The sequence below is a fragment of the Poecilia mexicana genome, unplaced genomic scaffold, assembly GCF_051168715.1.
Source record: "Poecilia mexicana isolate PSO_F unplaced genomic scaffold, ASM5116871v1 scaffold_17, whole genome shotgun sequence".
NCBI classification, from domain to species: domain Eukaryota; kingdom Metazoa; phylum Chordata; class Actinopteri; order Cyprinodontiformes; family Poeciliidae; genus Poecilia; species Poecilia mexicana.
Window position 1 is genome coordinate 10,667,424 of NW_028263386.1, and position 22,286 is coordinate 10,689,709.

The 22,286-nt window shown below is 38.6% G+C and overlaps 1 protein-coding gene across 3 annotated transcripts; it reads right to left on the minus strand.

Annotated features, from left to right (window-relative positions):
* Positions 1–571: 571 nt before the first annotated feature.
* myom1a (myomesin 1a (skelemin)) lies at positions 572–22,211 on the minus strand. Of its 3 annotated transcripts, none has more exons than XM_088014654.1 (38): positions 22,075–22,211; positions 21,300–21,349; positions 20,586–20,795; positions 17,558–17,698; positions 17,272–17,458; positions 17,016–17,173; positions 16,728–16,820; positions 16,504–16,592; positions 15,598–15,639; positions 15,205–15,366; positions 14,954–15,115; positions 14,387–14,528; positions 13,202–13,401; positions 13,071–13,127; positions 12,723–12,847; positions 11,638–11,821; positions 11,275–11,449; positions 10,902–11,023; positions 9,869–10,065; positions 9,596–9,722; positions 8,839–9,023; positions 8,637–8,751; positions 8,299–8,455; positions 7,574–7,680; positions 7,371–7,415; positions 7,060–7,196; positions 6,824–6,968; positions 6,556–6,615; positions 6,402–6,469; positions 6,184–6,309; positions 3,682–3,769; positions 3,516–3,554; positions 3,253–3,358; positions 2,652–2,815; positions 2,482–2,518; positions 2,228–2,250; positions 1,102–1,157; positions 572–928 (listed from the first exon to the last, which is right to left on the minus strand). In XM_088014654.1, the coding sequence occupies exons 3-38, from the start codon at positions 20,741–20,743 to the stop codon at positions 662–664; spliced, it is 4,446 nt and encodes a 1,481-aa protein (XP_087870780.1). In that variant the 5' UTR covers positions 20,744–20,795; positions 21,300–21,349; positions 22,075–22,211; the 3' UTR covers positions 572–661. The 3 variants fall into 3 exon arrangements, with proteins under 3 accessions (XP_087870780.1, XP_087870779.1, XP_014852378.2); XM_088014653.1 differs by having other exon boundaries at positions 21,244–21,349; XM_014996892.2 differs by lacking the exon at positions 21,300–21,349 and having other exon boundaries at positions 22,075–22,208.
* Positions 22,212–22,286: the final 75 nt, after the last annotated feature.

Below are 22,286 nucleotides of genomic sequence, written 5' to 3' on the forward strand. Positions count from 1 at the left end.
GTTTAAGATTGACTTGCCCTCCAACCAAATGTTAGAAGACAGTTTATCACGTACTTCCACTTAATTGTACCTGCAGTTCTGCATTCCTCCCTCTTTCACTGGAAGTTTAGGGATGAAACTCATGGGACCAAATGAGTAACAGCCTCCAGAACAGAATTCCAGTCAGATCTGAGCTGAGCTTCACAGGCGACGTAAGATCACTTTAAATGACAAAGTATGGTTGTTGCCACAGTGCCATTACTTCTGTACCTCAATCACAAATTGCTGACGTGATTTGCATTTGTAGCTTGCAGAGAGTTTATGACATCCGAACAGCTGAGATGAAACATTAGACAGGCTGATCCCTGTCAAATATCTCCAGTCTTTCATTGGGCAACGTTTAATTCTTGCTGCTATTTATTGCTACATATGCATTATGACAGGTAGTCAACAGTTCAGAGGTAAGCCAAGTGTAATACCTTAATTGAATTAAAAGACTATTTCTACTTGCAATATTAATATTCAACTACTGATAGGCCCAACATGACTGAACACATTCCAAACAACTAAAAAAGGCATGAAAATGAACGTATTCGTTTAACAGCTTTATTGCACCTGCATGTGCCTTGGTAACATTATTTAGAGACAGCTCGGCAAACTATCTCAATTTTCTTTCTGACATTTAGTCTTTCTTATCCTCTCTGCTCTCCTCGTCAGGGTTGTACACGCTGACAGTGAACTCGCCGGCCTCCTTGCCGTACTTGTTCTTCACCACGAGGGCGTATTTGCCAGAGTCGGCCGTGGTGACGGCTGCGATCGTGATGCTGGCGAACTTGCCATGCTCAAACTTCAGCTTGTAGTGGTCATCTGACACCAGTTCCTTGTCGTTCTTCACCCAGCACACCTCAGGCGCGGGCTCGCCCCACACGTTGCCAGTCAGATTCAGGGACTGAGAGAGGGAGAGAGGAGAATTTTTATTATTTTTTTTTTGCAGGTTTTACAAACATGCATTCGGCAGGAGCGTCGATCATATTTCAAAGGAAGGAGGCACTCAAGGGAATCATACACTGATGTACAGAGGTCAATAGTGTGTTGGCAGTTAACACTATTGAATTTCCTTACCTTGCCCTCCTGGATTGCAACCACATCTGGCAGGCCTCCAACAACACGAGCGCGGTCTAAGCAAGAAAAACAGGATCAAAAGACAAGAAAAGTAGCATTTGCTTGTTTACCACATTTTGTTTTCCTGCTTTGCACTTTGACTCCATAAGTATATTAAAATAATTAATAAATACAAAAGGATTTTAAATGCACAAATATTAAACCAGTGTAAAATATAGAGTTTCCAATACTTCTTCCTGGGTAGGAATGTATGAATTACTGTATCAGTTAGTATAAGTACTGGCATGTAGTTCATCTGTATGGTTCGGAATGTTTTTTTTTTTCATATTTCTCTTGACAACACACAATGAGGTTTTAGGTCAAAAGAGTTTGCTGAACAATCAAGCACAGTCACACAATGGACATTAAAAACCACGAGAGAAAGCCCCATCTGCGAATAGAGCTGAATAACTCTTCAGTCAGTCCAGTGATTCTGGGACCTTGATTTCCAACTGAAAATAAAATATACTATGATCTGAAAACAGGGATTTTGGAAGACAAAAATCTTTTTTTCTCCTTCACAGAGTCAAGATGATTCAGACATCGTCTCTGTTTTATAACACAAGTGATACAACAGTGACTCCAGCAGCAGTCCACATTTTGCGAATCTTTCCCTAACTTGAACATGGATTTTACTTCACAATTTTCTCGAAGCAATACATATTTCTATGTTTTCAAACACATTTTTTTTTCCTTCCACTTAACTTTTGTTAATGCAAAACTCTGTAAAGCACAGACGTCTGTAACAATAACCTTTACTGGCTTACGCTTGCTGGACACCTGTCAACTCAGCGGATATCTCCATGATTGCATAGGCCACAACATGACTATGAAACAACATGCATAAATTAAAAACAAGTTTTTTTACTGGTCTTATGCAGTACTCTAATTTTCAGAGAAAGTGAATTTTAGGTTTTTGGTACCTGTAGACCATAGTCATCAAGATTAATAGGAATACATGTTTGAAATACATCACTCTGTGAGTAATAAATCTCCATGATTGCATAGAGTTCCAATTAAACTGAGAAATGTTACATTACTTTATGAAAGACAAACTCCAGTCAGATTAGGAAGAATAATAACTTACTTCTTTCTGCAATCGCTGCCGCTCTAAAAGAAGAAAGAAAGAGGCAAAAGATTGTCAGAAGTGTCTAAAAATGGTAATGGGGTTATTAATTAAGTTACATAATAGTAAGAAATGTGTTGTGTTTGTCTCAAAGGTTCACAAAGTACATTGTAGGCTTGAGACAACTTTTACTATTTTTGCACATAAACATCCTTGAATACAAAACCCAGAATTACACGAATGAACAATGGAGTTGAATGAGTTTATTTACTTACTTGAGCCTTTGGAATTCTTCAAATGCATCCTGCCATGCTGCAAAGCAGAAAAATAACATTTATAATATAATTAGAAGAAGACTAATAAAGCCAACTCAAATAAGGTGTTTTTTTTTTTTTTCTAATTGTAAGGAGTAATTGTCTCTTATTGATTGAGAACTTTGACTTACCCTTGCCACTCAGATCCAAGACTCTCTTTACTCCGTCTTTGCCATCAAAGATATCCATGGTGTATTTGCCCTTGTCCTTCTCTGTGGGTTCATTGATCTTAAGCCAAAGCTGCTCCCCCGTGACGCCGGACTTAACTCTCTCTGAAGCTGCAATCTTGGCATCTCTGATCAAGAAATCCAGAGCACAAAGATCAAATAGCTTCAGACGGCCTTTTTAGCGAGACTTCAAATCCAGAACTCTGAAATGTGGTAGTTTTAGGGGTCCGCTTCAGTCCCTGCACTACAATAGTTTTGTTTTGTTTTTTCTTCTCCAATTCCATGTTATAATAAACAACATGTTTTGAACTATGCAGGGTTTGTTCTGATCTTTTTCTTTTCTCAACATAAACCTGAAAGTCTTTTGATAATCTTTCTAAAGCGTATGTATTTACAGCATAATGTTGAGAGCGGACACTAATAAACACATGAATAAACTGCAGCAGAAAATTACGTTCAACTGTTAAAGTTTGACGTATGTTGATCAGTCCCTTGATGCTGATACAGCGGGCCCAAGTTTCTTCTTAATGCTGTGAAATATATCCATGATGGCAGTTTTACATACTTGTGAAGCCAACCGACACGCAGGTTCTCGTCATAATACGTCACATTGGAGTAGAGGATGATGCCATTTTCAGAACTCGTAATTTGAATGTCACTGGAAGAATTGGCTGCAAGGAAAATAACAAAAACAGTCTCTTCTTTAACAAGCTGTGGAAACTGTTATACAATTAGACAGAGCATTTTAGGGAAATTGCACACACTGATGCACTTTTCATCTTGTATGTTTCCCTCATGAGTTGTTCTTCAGCGTGAAAAACTACTTACCAATAACTCTGAACAGCTCATTCATTACAGCTTGGTATCCTGGGGAAAATAGCAGCAATAATTCATGTGACTTTTTTTTTTTAATAAAACCTTTAATGTAACTTTAACAGATCTTCACTTTTTCCTCCTAATTCCCTGCTAATGAAACCCACAAAGAGTGCTTCACCTGCTTCTGTAAGGTTGAAGGCGCTCTTATCTTTTCCTCTCTCGTCTCTCAGGAAGACCTCGTAGATACCCGTGTCTTGCTTGGAGATCTAATATTTAAAAAGAAAAAGTCACATAAGTATCCTTAAGGCAATAATGATTCCCCTTCCAAATTAAATCAAGCGGAACACAATATAATTCTCGAGACAGTCAACAGTATAAAAGGAACACAGTGACCAGGTAAACCGAAAAGCCAGGCTTTTCTGCCGCCCGTGATGCTGCAGGCGATAAAACATGAAATGATGGAGGAAAACATGGAAAAGGTAAGACGACGAGGACACATGGAGACATTAGGTGAAACTTATGACAGATAGATTATGTCCAGACTTTAGGCCTTGGTGGCAGGAGAGCGTCCTTTGCAGATGGTTTTTTCCTTCCTTGCTTTTGCTCTTGCTTAATAACCCACTGTGAATTAGACAGATGAGCCAGTCAATGCAAATGTGACTGACCGGAACTTATGCACAAACACCAACCCTTTGGTGTCGAGTGACGTTTGAACGACCATGATGACAGATCAATCAATATAACTTCTCTGGCACTTTCAGTCCTAATGATGAAACAAAAAAAATCACGAGTCTGACCAAAGCAGTGCCTGTTCTTTAATTAAAGTGACCAGAGGAGTTACACTGAATTGAGAGTTAGAGATGAAATGAATGAATGGATGAAACACACAGATAGACCACATGCTGTAGGCTCAATATATAGTTCCAGTCAGAAAATTGGATAAATCAGATTTTTTTTTTTCTTTTTTCATTTTTGGATTTTAATGATGCATTTGAACTGTTCTTTTTTCATGGTGGTTTATTTAGGGAATATATATATATTAAATTTTTTTTAAAGATCCACAAATTAATATAGATTTTCTGTAATTCATAGAGGAACAAAATTATACTTACAGTCTAAAATATATAGATAAACCTCCAGTGACACTTAGTTTACTGTTTCTAAGCAAGTTTCATCTCCAGTTTATTTGGTTTAAAATTTCTTAAGCTGCACTTTGAATTCATGTTTCTTTTTTTTTTGTCATTACCAAGTATTTGGCATAAAATTGGCTGAATAATTGACCACTTTTATTATTAATTGTATGGTTTCTTGTAGCAAGCAAGAAAAGCATAGGCCACAAGTTTTAACATGCTTGAACAGGGATCTTTAAAGACAATGTTATAGAAGCTTGACATCAGCCCGTCTTACACATTTCACTTTAAGGTTGAGCTCAACATCATTGTTGAACACAAAAAATTGTGTTTCTCTATCATAATCGTTAGACCTTGTAAGTTGTTCTGAGCTCTGAGTTTATTTAGTGTTTTATTGTGTTTAATAAAAGGTTAATTCCCGATTCTGTTATTTTACCATGTGTTCCCTCCCCAGTAATTGTTGCCATTCTCCGTCAGTAACTCTGGCACATTCATTTTATTTTGCTCATCTGTTCCTCGCAACAGTAGTCATTGTCCTAGAATTTAATCTCTTCGTTTTCAACCACTTTTTCTACTATAAGCCAATTTTTCTCCCAATTTGGCTTCCAGTTGGTCTCAGCCTGTGTTTTACCCCCCAGAATATAAGTCTACTTTTTATTTTGTCATGAAATCTATTCACCATTATTTTGTCTACCTCCTAATTATAACCCTGAGATGAACATAAATTGGTTAGCATATTCAAAAGAAACCTGTAGTCTGCTGAACTAAAACCTGTCATGAAGTGGAAGGTGTCAAAAGTGACCAGTTTACATCACCATAGGTTTGTTTTTAGTGCTAATGCATAGACAACCCACTGCCTCTTCCCAAATTAACACATTCAAACATCACTGAAAATTGTATCTGCTTGTACGGAGAATCTAAATGCCTTCTGGAGAAATGACAAATATCCATAGAAAATTGTGCCAGAAACTTGCTGCCACCAAACAAGTAGAGAATAACAAGAAAATTAAAATATTCAACCAGTAATAGGGGTGTATGTTCATATTTAAGCCTGTATATATAATTTTCAGTTTGTGAATCAAAGAAAACTGCAAAAGATTCAAATCAGTTTATCCAGTTTTTCCTTTGAAATATTTTTAGATTTGAACATTGTGTAATCTCTCCACCCCAGATAAATACTGTACTGTTCAAAAGCTTCAGTAAAATCCAAATTACTTCTGTTTGAAATGAATCGGTAAATAAAACTCTGACTGGAACTATCTGGGCTGAAAAAGATAGAATTTGTCAGAAAACAAAATGTGACAATTTAATGTTTCTTCAGATTTCTGAGTAGAAATATTTGCTGTTCTGAGTCTAGCAGGGCTTACGAGAATATATAGTACAAATATATATTTATAAAAACATAAAATGATCTTTTATTCTGTGTCAGAGGTGTATGACTAGCAGCACATTTTGTAAAGCTCTAAAATGAAAGCAGAGCTGGATCACTACGATTTTAGCTCTTAGCTCATAAACACTCAATTCCTCACAAGGTACACCGTCAGACTGACCTTTCCTATATTAAAGGTCAGGTCGCAGTCCTTTTTCTCGATTTTCGCAGCATCCTCATCATCCTCTGCAATCTCAATGCTGTCCTTAGACCATATGATCTCAGTCGCTGGTTTGGTATTTCCTATCTGTAAAAACAAAAGGAGGTGATCAACAAGGGTACATGAATTAAAAGGATAATATTAGTAGCTTTAAATTGTTAAAGTTTTTTTTGCTTCACCTTGCATTTTAGCAGCACATCACATTCTTGGGTGACAGTAAAGCCAAGGTACTCAACAAAGTGAGGACCTGTTTATTAAAAACAGAAAATAGTTAAAGAAAAATACCAATAAGCAAAAATCCTAACGTGTTAGAGATAAAGCATTACTCCTTACCTTGTTTCCTGACCCATTCTGCTCTCTCAAACTCTGATTTCCTTTGTAGCTCCCTAAATTCTGGATAAAACAGTGTACATAGACCATTTTTAAAAAATCATAAATTTTTTAAAAATCTATGATTTTAAAAAATATCACCGACACAAAAATATAAAGAATGATCTGCTGCCCCCCAGTGGACACGTGCTTTACCTGCAGAGTACCTTATTCGTCTGTCGTTACAAACCATCTGGATTTGCAGATGTCTACTGTGTATTTGAAATCTTACCATCTCCAATCAGCACTAGACTTGTAGTGCCCTTAGCCTTGCCATCCACCAGGTTAAAGGTAAACGTTCCTTCATCAGTGACTTCCAGAGAGTCCATAAATAGCTCGATAAGGCCGCTGGACTTGTCGAACTTCATCGTGTATTTCTGCAGACAGGGAAACACAAAAATGCACATATTTCAGCACAAATGCTCGCTAGAACAAAATATGTGCATTTATTGTTCCATTTATGCCCACCTTTCCTTGCTCAATGATGACATCATTGAAAACATACTCCACTTGGCAGGCAGAAGTGAATTTCTCCATCTGAGCCCAGAACCGCACGCAGCCTTTCTCAAGCAGCTCCATGGCCATTTCATTCTTGAAGGGAATAACTGAAACATTGAACAAGCAATCGAGCATTTAATACAACCAAGCGCTTAAGGAATGACATGACTTGTGCGGTGTTATATCTTAGACTGTCTCTATAAATTGTTTTTGCCAATTCATATCTTCATAAACAATAAATAGTTGCATTTGTGATATTTGAGCTAAGATTTAATATTCACCAGGAAACTTGTGTTCATGGCTAAGATCCAGGAGACGCAGGAGGGCTGTCAAACAGGAAAAAAGTAAGACAGGAAAAAAAAAAGTTGAATAATATCCATTCAGTCAGCCACACACACTCTGGTGTATGAAAATAATATCAAGCAGCTGTTCAAGCAGGGTAGGACAGACAAGTATGCATTGCCAAGACGGTGGGCTGACTCACCCTCCTCAGTGAGAGTGTAGCTGGAGGAGATGCCTTCGGTGTTGGTGACCATACAGGAGAAGGTGCCCAGATCCTCCATAGAGAGACTGTTAAAGATAGCTCTGGATCTAAACACAAGGCAACAACCATGGAAAGTGAGATAAACAAAGGAGCTTTACTCATTTAGGCTGATCAGTCGGATAAGTAGGAGAAACACAGTGAAAAGTTCACATACATTCATAATGTACATAAGAATTATGTATGCCATAAGTTTCTCTTAGGAATGGATTAAGAATCCCAAATACAGCTCCAGTGGTTTTAAAAGCAAAAAGTGTGGGCAACATTTTGCGAGGGTCAAATATGTACATATATCAGTTACTTTTTGATTTCTCGTCTCTTTGCAAGTCGCATTCTTCTTGACCTCAGACTCTCATGAGCCATCAACAAGCAACAAACAAATGTAAGCGGGCTCTACTAGTCCTCCCAAGAAGTCAAAAACCAAGCCAGAATTATACAAGAAACCTATTCATAGCTACAACAAGCATGTGTACAGGGTGCAGTTGAGAAGAAAACTATGAGGATTAGAGACAGCTGTTTCAATAAATTCTTATTTTCAAGTCAAAATAAAGAAAATTTGAAATGCATGCAGCAAAAGCTTAAAATTATTCTGATATTCATGCCAAAATAAGCATATATAAGCTTCTTGCTGGAGTGATGTGTTGGACTCAATCACAATGGGGACATACTTGCCGCCCTGGGTGGCAATAGTGAGACGAGATGTGTCTGTGATTTCCTGGTAGTTCTTGAACCAAACAAACTGTGAGCCTTCTTTCATCTCAGAGCATTCAAAAATCATAGAAATGACACCGTTGTCATCAACATCCACGTAAATTTCCTTGGTGCCTAAAAGAAATAAGACCAAACAAAATAGTCAGTTCAGCAACTGATCATCAAAATGTATGTAACTGCAATGTCAAAGCTTGCATTTGTACCAAGCAATATGTTTTTTCTCTATATTCCTAACTTGACATGTGCGAGAATCAAGTGAGACTAAATGTGTGACTTAAATATTAATCGCACTCACCAGGGCGAGTCTGGGCCAGAATTGGACCCAAGTTTTGGGAGGGTTTCCCAACTCCGACAAGATTCTGAGCACGCACACGGAAGACGTAGGATGTTCCTGCCGTCAGCCCAGTCACCTAATTTAGCAACAAAACGAGTCGGAAAGGAGGCACTTAAAAATAGCATGTTTCATTCCCTCATCTAACTATGTTTGTCTTATTTACCTTCATGAACTTTCCCTTGTTGGTCTTCTCATGCACAGCCTTCCAGCCTTCCTCGCCTGCAGACGCCTCCTTGATGTCCAGGTAGTAGCCGTTGACGGGGCTGCGTCCATCAAACACAGGAGGTTCCCACAAGACCACAACAGAGGTGTCACGAACCTCCATCACATGGAGACCAACAGGGGGTCCTTGGAAGATCCAAAAACAAAGTTGTATCGCTTGAAGAATTTTCCTTCAACAGGAGAATGTTTTCATTCATTTCATTTCAAGTAGAAATTTCTTAAAAGACTGAGGAATATTAGGTGATAATTTCTCATACTAGTAACAGTTTAGTCTCAGGAACTTATCTTTCACCAGTTGGAAAATTCATGGTTAATTTCCCAGTTTTTCTTGCCCTCTAACAATAACTAAAGTCTCATGGTCCAATCGTCTTTGTTTAAACTGCAAAGTTGGAGGGATTGGGGTAATCATATCTATGCTTCATATGATCTCAGGAGTATGATTATAAAGGTAATCATATTGAGGGTGGAAGTAAGCCCTGTTCCAATCCCAGGTTGTTTTCCAACATTCAACTTCCTGTTCTAAGGTATTTAGCATGAGGCAAGAGAAGGAACTAAATCCAATCATCTTAAATCAGATTAGATGTTAGATTACTCCTCAAAATGACTGATACATTTTCACTGAATCAGATTAAAGGTTAAGCAATCAATCATCTTTTTTTCCCTTTTTTTTCTTGCCTTATCAAACTACAATCTTGTACCTGGAATAGTAATGGTCCATTCCTTGCACTCCAAACTTCCAGTGGGCAGAGAGGGTTTACTCACACCTGCCATGTTCATTGCACGGACTTGGAACTGATAGAAGACATTTTCCTTCAGGTTCTCGGCCTAAAGCAACAGAGCAGATCAAGATGCAGATTACCAGATTAAGCAAAGCCACTCTTTTATACTAATCAAGTCAGTGATGAAGATGTTTGCACTTGTGGACAACAAGACAATAAATCAACCGCTTGACATTTTCAGCATGAACTTACCTTATAGGAAGTTGTAGTTAAGGCCTTTAGGTTCAGTTCGTGCCATTTTCCATAAATGTTCCCCTTCACTGTTCTGTAATCCACAAAGTATCCTCTAATGTCGGCTCCTCCGTTGTCAGTGGGTGCAGTCCAACCCAGGACCATGTAGTCCTTCACCGCCTCCAGTAGGGTCACATTGGTGGGGCTTGCAGGTACAGCTGCCGTCGGCAATGGAGGTGAGACAAAAGTGATTAGAGATACCTTTTTATTTATTTGGTTATTTATTTTAAAAAGCGATGAATCAACAAACTTTTTAATTGCCTAAGCCTTTGTGATATTTATTGTTGCACTTTTTAGGTCATCTTAAATCATAAGACACCAGTGAAGAGGCAAATACTTTCTGGACACACAAAAAGTACAAAAGCTATTGCTTGTGAGCTTCACACACAGATGCAACACGCTGTTTTGAGAGTTGCTTAACTGGGTAAAATACTTACTCTCAAATGGCAGAAAGTCGGCAAGTGTCATTCTAAGAAAATTACTGGAGCCAGGCGAGACTCTCCACAGGAACATGCTGTTTCAAAACACACTGCTTTAGCCTGCAGCTTGGTCATGCACCAACAGGCTCCCCTGAAGACTTATCAAACAGCAGAACAAAACTCCAGCAAAATCCAGTTAAAAAGAAATCAATACTGACATGTAGTAAAGCATCTTAAAACATTAGCTAATGTCTTTGCCTAAAAATGGGCGGAAAATGGCTGCACTTCAAGTTAGTAATGACTTTTTCCTCATGCAGACACATGCTGTATTAGTATTCAGTAAATGTATTTCTGTTTGCAGCTCAGGGGAGTTATATTGTGAAGTGGTGGTAAAAGTAAAAATACATCCTTTAAGGGAGTTCTTCAGCAGGATTTCTCTCTTAAATATTTAAATGAGTCAGTAATTATTTAAACCCGTCCCGGCAGGCAGGCAGGATAGCGGGTCAAAGCGTGGGCCGAATATGACAGGGGTATGCGAACAATGGAGAAATCGTTTGTAAAAAAGTTGCACTCACAGATAGCAGCCTGTACAAGCACGGCATCAGAATTGGAGGAGTTCTGGCTGTATCCAGCAGCGTTCACCGCCTTTACTCTGAACACGTAGTTGGACCCTGTGGTGAGGCCGTGGCACACGAACCTGAAAGGAATGCATTTCAATCAGGTATATTTTATTGATATATTCTGCTAGCCGCCAAGGGGCATTTCCCCTCTGGGGGAAGAATATCTATTAAGATTCAGCCGTAAGGTCGTGTGCAAATTCTGGGTAGTTCTTTTGCAGCGGATACACACTTAACATTGATTGTCCAAAACTATGAAAGCAACTGAAGGACATATCCCAAGACCAATTCTAATTTTCATGGCTTTGAGGAAAAAACAAGCATTTCCCACCTGGTCTGCTTGACAGGTTTATTGTTGCAAGGCATCCACACATCAGTTCCCGTCACACTAGATTCAATGTAATAGCCAACCAAGTGTTTTACATCCTTAGATGCCCCCCAGGTGACAACCACTGAGGTGTCTGTGTTCCTGGTGGCCACTGGATTGCCTGGGGCAGAGGGAAGATCTGCAGGGAAATAAAGACACAAACTGCATATTGTAAAGGATGTCACTTATCGAAACTCTATAAAGATGAAACACTTGGATAAGGAACAGCACTGGTATAAACTAGAGATATTATCCTGTTAAATAATGCAGCAGGGTTCTCTGTATGCAGAGTCTGTTGTAATGCGGCTGCAAGCTTTGTCAGCTCACCAAGTTTGTCACTGACTATGGTTTCTCCGGTGGGTACGGAGGGCTCGCCCACGCCAGCGGAGTTGCAGCATCGCACACGGAAGTTGTACGATTTGCCCTCTGCCAGGTCAAAGATCGCAAAGCGAGGGGACTTCACTGGCATCCCAGTGTTCACCCTCTGCCAGGTGTCTGTCCCTTGAATACACTGAGAACAACAGAGAGCAGGGAAACTTTTAAAGTTGAAGTTTGAAGCGAGTGCAGATGCTTATAAAAAGCTAATTATAAGTTATATTCAGTCACATTCTGTTGCAAGTTATTTCACTGTGAAAGACCAGTGGCCTATCCGGTGTATAATGTGCCTCTAACCATTTAAGTCCTTGAGATATTCGCCAATTATCCCAGGGTAAAAACCTTTCACACGTAATCTTTGCTGGCTGACTAAGGGGAAAACAATGTCTCGCCTCTTGAGGCGTTTGCTTCATATGCTAAATGAACTTAGATATGTGTTCAAATTGGTTTTCTTTGACAACAATGTAACAGTACAGATAGATAGATAGATAGATAGATAGATAGATAGATAGATAGATAGATAGATAGATAGATAGATAGATAGATAGATAGATAGATAGATAGATAGATAGATAGATAGATAGATAGATAGATAGATAGATAGATAGATAGATAGACAGATAGATAGATAGATAGATAGATAGATAGATAGATAGATAGATAGATAGATAGATAGATAGGGTTTGTGATATACCTTTTGTATTTGAATAAATGCAATTATTTTGTTATCGGCTTGTATTGCAAGTAGTAATTTGTCTGGTAATAGCAAATTACTACTTGACAAATGACACACCAAATCCCTCGGGTGAATCGACTTCAAACTAAATCTCAACTCGGGTGTGATGTCATTCCCATATAGAGGACAAATGAATGAAAGCAGCAAGAATGTCTGAAATAATCAAGTGGAAGCCTGACAATATGCAGACTGTGGAAAGATAATAAAAAAAACCATTGCAGGAAAGATTATTAGAAATCAAAATGAAGTGACAAACAAGACTAGCATAAAGAACAAGCAACTATATGAAAAATGTTCTTACTTTCTCAATGTAATACATGACTCCCTCATGACCCCGTTGCTCTGGGGGCTTCCAGGCAAGCACCACATAACTCTTGGTGGCCTCAGTGACCACAACATCCGTAGGTTCTCCAGGAATCACACCCACTGTGTGGGAAACAAAAAAATACACTCATGGTTTTTCTCCAAAATGGTAATCTAGATTTAGGTTTGGTAACTGGTTTGACAACAGTTAAAATGAAAATAGCAAGCGTCTTAGTTGATGTTTCAACAATAGCAGCAATGTAAAAAAATTTATTTTCTTTTAGACTTTTTAGTTTTATAGATTTACTCAAGTTTATGAGGAAAAATATCACATGAATTGTTATACCAGTGGGTTCCTCTTCTGTGAACTTGATCACCCCAGTCCAAGGTGCCAGTGGTCCGGCTGTTGTGGAGAGGACAATCATCAGCAATTTACATAGAGAAGGGTCTCAGCAGGTTTCTGTTTTGTCTCCAAACCTCTGAGTCGAGCTCGGTCTGAAGGATCCATGGCAACCACAGGATCAGAGATGCGGGATGGACGACTGATTCCCACGCTGTTAAAGGCACGCACTCTGAAGACATAAGAGCGCCCCTCCACCAGCCCTGTAACAGGGAACCGGGCGTACTTGACTGCAGCATCATTACACTGAGCCCAGTGATGAGTGCCCACTTCACACCTTCCAACACAAAACACCAACATATATACATGTCAGTTGTTGAAATAGCTTTTTCTAAAAAAACAACCTGCTGGCTTACAGTGCTCTGAAAAAGTATTTACCCCTTTACAGATTTCTTTGGATTTCCTTTTTTTTTTTTTGTCACACTTAAATATTTAAAATCTGGAACACGTTTCAATATCAGACAAAGATAACTGGAACAAGCACAAAAAGCAAATTTTGAATAATTAGTTAATTTATTAGTGGAAAATAGGAGACCCAAAAAAATCTGTTTCTACGTAGAAAAATAAACCCAAAGACTGGTTGTGTAACCCTTTAAGGCAGCGGCTGGGGATACTCCGGTAGGAGCTATTCAATGTGAATAGGGAGTGGATGGATGGATGGATGGATGGATGGATGGATGGATGGATGGATGGATGGATGGATGGATGGATGGATGGATGGATGGATGGATGGATGGACGGACTGACCACTGTCAGCACTGTGTTTTTTTGTCTAGGAGCTCACCAATAGATACCATTTTTATCCAGTACTCTTCATTATAATTTAATCAATAACATTAAAATTAACTAAGGCAAAAGAGAATTGCATTTCTTTAGTTGTAGTTCTTTTTTTTGACCTCCAGATGAGTCATTGATCCTCCTTTAGAGCAGCTTTGGTTGGCATGTTAGTCCTAGGAAGGTGCCCCACTGTTCCATTTCAGGTGTTTTTGATATTTAAATTTCAGTCATAATTGGAAACATTTAAATGTGTGGAGTCAGATATTTTTTTTACATTGCTATGATAACAGAACAACTGGAAGAAGTAAACAGTTATAAATCAAAGAAATTTGGACAAATGCCAATATAATACTTTGTGTTTATTTCAATATAAATACAAAAAGTATGACCAAGTTTCTTGTGTGTTCTAAATGCAGAATTAATTTTAATTATTGAGTCTGTTTTTCCCCATATATTTCCAGTAAAATACACTGAAGCTAAGCAACCTGTCGATGTAGTATCCGAGGATGGGGCTGCTGCCCTCCACTGCTGGCTGTTTCCAGGTTACCACCACATAGTCCTTGTTGGCATCGTGACAACGCACATCCAGGGGGGCCACCGGAACCCCCTCCAGCTCCACATCAGCATCTGGTAAAGCGAGAAACGCACAACCATGTCAACGGATCCACTCGTACTTGTGGTGTTTCTAAATTAGGTGGATCTTCAGTATGCACTCAGGTTTCATTGCCTGACTTACAGTTAGTATGGCTTCACTGTAACTAGCTGAGATGCAACGCATTATGGTCTAAGAAAGTATTCAAAAAACTAAACTATGTGAGAAGTTTCGAAAATTATCAGGGATCGCTCATTGTATCTACACTTTCTGTAATTAAACTGACTTAGTGACAAGAATGACCAGAAAGAAACCAACTTGTTCTGCCACATCTCTATTGCTTGAGTCTGAGTGTGACAGTCGTTTCTTATGTTAGCAACCCTCACAAAATTATCTCCGTTCAAAGGCCGAACTTTTATTTTGCCATAACATTTCCAGGCAATAAATTTGGGCACTTTACCTCTGACAAACACATAGGCTGAGTAGGAGTCAAAGCCGGATTTTGTGTTGACGCGCAAGGTGTACATGCCCTCATCTTCCTTGTTAAGGTGGGTAAGAGTGAGAGTGGCGCGTTCTCCGGACCAGTGTGTGTGGACCCACTTGGAGGGCTTCAAAGGCACAGCTGACAAGTAAAAAGCAAAAGTAAAGGACTATTACGCTTTGCTTTACAACAAAGACAAAAAGTTACTTGCATTTAATTTTCTAACTTACAGTTTCTGTACCACACAACTTCAGGCTGGTACTTTTTCACAGTGGGAAAAATGATGACAGTGCAGCCCAGACTCAGTGTTTCCCCCTCACGACCGAAGGCCACTTCAAATTTGTCAATAATGCTTGTATGAAAAGTAACCCCATGCTCAGGGCAAAAACCATCTGAAAACAGAGAATAGATACTATCAAATATTATTTTTTTAAAATTATGTCCTATGTTTTCTTCCACTATTAGTGGTCAATGATTGTAAAATACAAATTATACTCTATAGAGCTGAAGACACATACATGTAGAAGCTTGTTATCATTGTACGCATTTTACAGTAAAAATGATAATTTAAAGTCTTTTTTTTTAAAGCAAACGGGCAAATATTACATATAAAAATGTCTTACGTGGTTTGGGATCAAATGGACCTTCTTCCGTATCTTGGAACCCTGTGAAGAAATTCAGATCTATAATTTTGTGTGACAACAATTCTTGCAGTATATTATAACAAACTAAACTCACAAAAATTAATTTAGACTCTCATTGTTTTTTTGACAACTGGCCATTTAACAATATTTGATTTCTGAGAAAAATGCTCTTATAACTGGCTGTCCATGCAGCAAATTAGCTTCCAGCACTTCAGGTGAGGATGTCCACATATAAGTAAGCTTAGCTACAAGAACTTTCAAGCTTATGTATTTGCTCAATTGTGTTTGAATAGCCAAACCATAAGCATATGTTGTTACTCAGAGATCTTCATGGTGGAAGCACATATTTTTATGGCATCATTAGCAAGACAAAGTATTACACTTTGTTTTATCTGCCTATTATTATCTACTTACATAATAGGTAGGTAACTACAAAATAGGTTGTCATATACAAATATGACAAAAAGTATGGGTTTGCATTTAGACACAATGAATAACAGAAACAGTGCTACAGTTGACTAACTGCTACAGTGCTAATGCTAGGCTGTACAAAAACAGGGTGTGTTATTGTTTATTTTGCCATTTGTGACAAAACTACTGATACTATTTTATTAGGATCTTTGCTTATGAGAGTCTAATATGTTATTTGGTCCCAAATAACTTCATGCTCTAATTGCTTTGTTGAAATAAGGCACATCCATCTGCCACACAAAAAAAAAATGGAGAACAGGGTTATTGTGGCACTCATAGCCCCAATCTGGTGATGATGCTTGGAACTGTAGCAAATGACGCAATTATAGATTTCATCTTATATCTTTAATTCCAGGAGTCATTAGCTGCAGCTAAGAAAGGTAGAACTACATGTAAAAGAAAACAGCTACCTACTTTTGACAACAACAGTAGCTGCAGAGGAAGCTTCCCCTTTCACATTGAGAGCGGAGGCATAATACTGAGCAGTGTCCAAGAAATCGCAACTAAAAATAAAATGTAAGAAATGAGCAGTCTGTTTACATTTGACAAAGCAGGAGGTTGAACATGTGGATTATTTGCATAACGGGTGATTGATTGGAGCTGAAGCAATGCAGAGTGTGAGGTGAATGATTACCTACTTCTTGATCTCCAGGGAGTGCATGTTGTAAGTGCTTTCGGCTGTGTACTTCTCAGGATGGGCCTTGGCGTCGATCAGCACATTGTTCTTATACCTTCAAAGCAGCATTAAGATTTTCATGAACTTTAGTAGTTTATCTTTCTGACATGAAATTTATGTGTACAGTTTTTATGCTGTGGTTCTTGAGGAATAAAAAGGCAATTGTTTCCTTTGAATTTCCACATGATAGCTGATTGTTGTTATCAGCCTCTTGTAATAATAATGTTATTAAACTTGAACTGTAACTTACCAGGCAATCCTTGGTTTTGGCCATCCGGCCACGGTGCAGTGCAGCCTGACTGTTTTGCCCTCCCACACAGTCTGTCCACGGGGCTTGACAATAAACTCTGGAGGGTGCGTCAGCCTATCTGGGTGCATTTTCTTACGAAACTCTGACCACTCCTCCAACTTCACCACGATGGGGATCCCATGTTGGGACGGAAAGAGTAAGTAAGAATTGGCTTTGTGAGTCCCAGTTAATTGAAAACAGAACAAACAGGACTTACCGCTCTGTCAAATTCCATGCGCTCCGCCGATTCCCTCACATGCTTTGATCTTGTTTTCTTCTCAACCTTTACCTCCATGGCGTCCCTGGCCTCCCTGACAAACAGGTTCCTCATTGCCACATAGTTAATGCCCTCCTCTGTAACATCATCCTCCTGAGCCTCCATCAGTCCCCGAACGACGTCATGGCTAAAGAAAACCAAAACCACCAGGATGTGAAAGCAAAAAAAATTACTTCAAAATGCATTTGGTGTTTAAGAAAATCAACACCGGATTCCTTGTACTCACTTTGCTCTAAACACAGGAATGACGTAGCCTATTACTTCTTTGTCCTTGTCCATGGCCAGGTAGGTACGTTTGGCTCTTTTGGGTAGCGGGCTCAGTTTAACCACCTGCTGCCCCTTGTCTGTCTTCACAGAGGTCTTCAGGCTTAGAGGCAGGAGATGACATCCAAATTAAAATCAGTTTGTCAATAAGCTGCTGTATAAAGGTGGAGAAGTCTGACTTCAAATAAAGGACAAGACATTTTCTTTGAATTCAAAGCTTGCTGCTGTGTTTTTTTATGATTCAATTGACCTATATCAATGTCCAAAAACAAGATCTACGGTTGTGTATTTTGTGTCTGTCCCACACTGGTTGCAAACACACAGGATGGAAACGTTTGTAAAAAAAGAAAAAAAAAAGTATTTGCAGAAATTATCCTAATAAAATCCTGCACATTCATTTAGCTAAATCCCTAAGCCAAGCTGTTTGGAAAGTATAAATTATTCACCATTAGACAGAAGTAAGGCAGTCAACAGTCGTAGATTGATTAAAAAAAAATCTAAGTGAGAAATATTACATTTCACAACAAATACTGAAATATATTCTTGTCTCTTTATGAAAGACTTGAAGAGAAAGTTGATAGTTTACCAAAAAAAGAACTGAAATGTTAAATCAACTTATGAAGTACTGCTAGAATTTTTTTTCAAAAGCTCTGATTGGTTTTGATATGAGGAACGTGGCGTTCTGTTCAGGGCTGCACACCATGAGTGGGGACACCATAAGACAAAAAGGACTTTTGCATCTGAACAAGTTTGAAAAGTATGATATAAAGAATCTGCACATATCTGAATTAAGCTTTGTAGATGCTTTAAAAATCCCCAAAACTCTGTGTGTAACAGAAGACATTCAGTTTTCCAAAATGTATTGTTGAAATCCGTCTAGTTAATATATTTATCTGTCTATATAAAGCAATACTAGGAATACTTGTTCATTCTTAATGTTTCTAACGTCTAATAAATACTTTTTCCTTGACAAGAATGAATTGTCAGGTAATAAATTATGTGTTTGGTTTTGTGGGGGGTTGGGGGACTAAAGGAGCGACCTGCCCAGGGCAACATTTGTGAAAGAGCCACCACTGACTGTGATGTAAGTTCCACTTTTTAAACTGCCAGCTGACACATTTGTTTGTAAAAAAATAAATAAATAAATAAACACAATCATCCAAAAAAGAAAAGAGAGAGAGAGAGAGAGAGAGAGAGAGAGAGAGAAAAGCTGCAGTGCATCTCTGAAATAACTCCACTTGCTCATTGGCCTTATGTATACCTCCTTAAATAAACATGTTTGTTACATAAAGCCATCTAAAACCAATTCTCCAGTCCTACTCAGAAAAGATGTTGCATTTACTTCCACCCTCCAGACCCTGACTCGATACTACTCTCTGACTCATTTACCTCTCAGACTTTCTTTTTCTTCGCGGGGTTTATAAATGGAACAAAAACTAGCGGATATGAAGCGTGGTGTAAAGGTCCACTTTAAAGCCTTGCTTTCACTTAAAATATGCCTTCCTCTCTCTCTAGGTGGCTCAATGCAGAGTTGGATATCTGTTTCGGACTTACGGGATCATGGTCACGCAGTATGCTGGATGCAAGTCGCAGGAAAACATCTGAAGTGAGTGCGTTAAGAAGTTATTTCCACTGCTGACTCACCAGGTGCTCTGAATGGGCAGTCAGGGGCATCAAAAGTTTTTAGCTTTAAATGAGAGTTTCAGTTCTTAAAGTCTAAGAAGAAATTATGTTCCACTCAGTCACATTAATTCTATAGGGAGAAATATTTTCGCCCTAAAGAAAATTTGAAACAGAATATAGTTCTAGAAGCACAAGTGCACATACAGCCGGTACCGTACAGCTGCAGTGGTATTATTTACAACAGAGCTAACCTTTAATGGGGGTTTGGGAAAATTTCCAGTCTTTCATACAGCGTATTTACAGTTGGCCTGAAGGCAGCGCTTCATGTCGAAGTGTTCAGAAATAGCTCGGCTGTCTATGAATATAGCTGGCAGCTCTCGGCTACAGCTGAAATTCTTTCCCTGACCTCGTTTAGAAAGCAACATGTCCGACATGTACATGAGCCCCACTAAGCTTAAAACAGACAACAAACAAAATCTTCCCCTGTGTTACAAGGTGAGTGCTTGTGGCACAATGGTGTCATTATATGTACCAATGTACCAATCTCCTGTACCAATGTACCACCCTGGACAGGGTGACAGGCACCAGCACCCTCCTGACCCCACTAGGGACAAGGGTGTAAGAAAATGGACGGCCAGATGGATGGATGGGCGTACCAATCTCTGGTAATGTGGTTTGGCAATTGAAATCCATTGACTTTGCATAATGAAGCCTTAATGTCTTAAAATGCCTAGAATTAAAACAATTATTATGTTGCCTGAAAGATGAGATAATGTTTCCAGCGTATCTGAGAACTGCAGTACTGATAACAACAGCGATCATGTTTGGAGTGTCGAGCATTTTCAAGTTGGCCTTTTAAAACCTTTGGCTTTTTCTCAAAAGACAAAGAAACGTCTTAAAAAACATCGAAAGATGCTTTTTAATCTGAATAGAAACTTAATTACAACACAGTAAACTACGGTAATCCAATTTAGGTCTTGAAGTTTAGTAAACAACATGAACATAACTTTTTTGAGTTGTTAAGACGAGAGTTTCAAAACTATGACGATGACAGAATTGCAACTAGCCCAACTAAAAGAATGAATAACGAGTTTTTAGATATGATGATATATGGAAAAACAACTCTCAACAATATGTCTTCATACCTTTGGATTGTAAATGTTGAAATAGTGAATCCTGCTAAAAAAAAAACAAACAATTTGCTTAAACCTAAAATAATATTCTGACCTGTCTTTAAGGAGGAAAACACTGTTTAAAAAAAAAAAAAAAAAAAATAAGAAAGAACTCGGAGTTAGAAAAAATGACTTGTTCTTTCTGCACCTCAAACTAGCTGTTATTTAGAGACTATATCACTTTGGGCCTCTTACCGATGGCTGCTGGTCTTGCGAGTTGAGAAGGCCTGCTTGCTAACAGACGACCTGGTGCTCAGGTAATAGCTGCTCTCATAGTGCTGCTTCTCCTCCAGCTGTTGATGCAGCTGCAGCTTCTGCTGCTGCTTCTGAGTCACTGGCACTGATCCTGACATCCCGAGGGGCCGCTCTGCCAACTTACAATGGCTGCCCTCTACTTTACCCGCTCTGCAAATCAATCTCACTGTTATTACGATAATCTGATTTCTGAGCTGGAGGTTAGGGAAAAGCAGAGCATGATCATTAGGAATTAGGAAGGATGGTTTAGGGAATTAGTGACTGATAAAAAATATATGTTTTCTTTCTCTAAGTCGGGGTTATGAATGGTTATGTTTTAACAGCTGAAGGGTTAGCTCTGCCCAGGATCTACCTCTACTGTGTTAAATGAAGCAGCAGGTTATAAATGAACTGCAGCAGAAGTTTTCAACATTCACTATTTTTATTTTGTGGTAGTTTAATTCAGAAAACCTCCAGAAGAGGAAGATAAATAACACAAATACTGTGATATTTCTCTCCTTTATGGTTATAAGCTATTCAGTTATCATGTTTGATGTAATGTATACATTTTTACCAAGAGGTCTTGGTAAAGTGCATAATGAAATCATGGACAGATTACCGAATAGCTTTACAGAGTTCAGGCCCATGTGCCATTTAGTAGGTAGGGGTACCCACCGGTCTAGCAAGTGGTTGTTCCTGCTGAGTAAACTATCAAAAAAGATAAGCTGAAAAAAAGAAAGTAAGAAAGATAATATGCAAACATTCTGAGAAAAAATGCTCAAAGTTAGGCATAACGCCATAAAAAGTGTGAAGAATGAATCAAATCCGTTAGGACAAGCTGTCAAATATGACAGCATAACATTACGCACAGTATAAGACACACAAACATAAAGTGAGCTACAACAATGTCCAAAACCCCCCCTGCAAAATACCACTAGAGACACAAGTAATAACATTGTCAGGAAAGTATTTTGTACAGTGTTTCTTAGTGCAGAGTTTCAGGATAAGCGAGAACAAACTGGAGACAAATGATCCCAGGCTCCTTTGTTTCATGGTCACAATAACTGGTTAGTAACGAATAAGTAACTAATGGATGGCTTGACGGATTGAAAAAAAATGCATGTAAGGTTTGTTCACAGTGATACCTGTTTAAACTGAACTATAAGCAGAACAGCAGCTTAGGTTATAATTATGTTATTGTGAATCAAAGACATGCAATTCGAAATATGATTCTAAACAAACAAGACTTTGTAAGAGAGGGCATAATTTTAAAAAAGTCAATTAACATGTTCTTAAAGATCAATTAACCTGTTATTAATATAAAATGGAAAACTCATGACACAAAAACAAGGCCTATTGCAAGTGTTGGAAATTTACAGACACAAACAAGACAAACTATAATTTAATGAAGTTGATGGAACTTAAAAAGAAGATACAAGCCTTTACTTACCACCAACAGCAATTTACCAGTCCACAACAAGAAGAAAAGGTGTTTTATTCCAAACAAGCAAGCTCAGATCCAGCAAAAGCAGTAGGGTGAGGGTCAGTGGACAGGACAGCAGTCCACTGGGCAAAAATAAGGCTGCCACTCGGCAGAAAGCGCAAGACACCGTCAGGACCTTTTAAGGTGAGGGCAGCTTTAAATTTAGACCATGAGAAGGG

What these genes read in the sequence shown, in the direction of transcription:
- myom1a (XM_088014653.1), bottom strand. Translation starts at nt 21,278, where the DNA reads ATGGCACATGGGCCTGAACTCTGTAAAGCTATTCG. An exon ending in ATGTGCTGCTAAAATGCAAG is followed by an intron (nt 6,310 to 6,401) that starts GTGAAGCAAAAA and finishes TTGTTTTTACAG; the next exon opens with ATAGGAAATACCAAACCAGC. An exon ending in GGCAGCGATTGCAGAAAGAA is followed by an intron (nt 1,158 to 2,227) that starts GTAAGTTATTAT and finishes TTTCTTGCTTAG; the next exon opens with ACCGCGCTCGTGTTGTTGGA.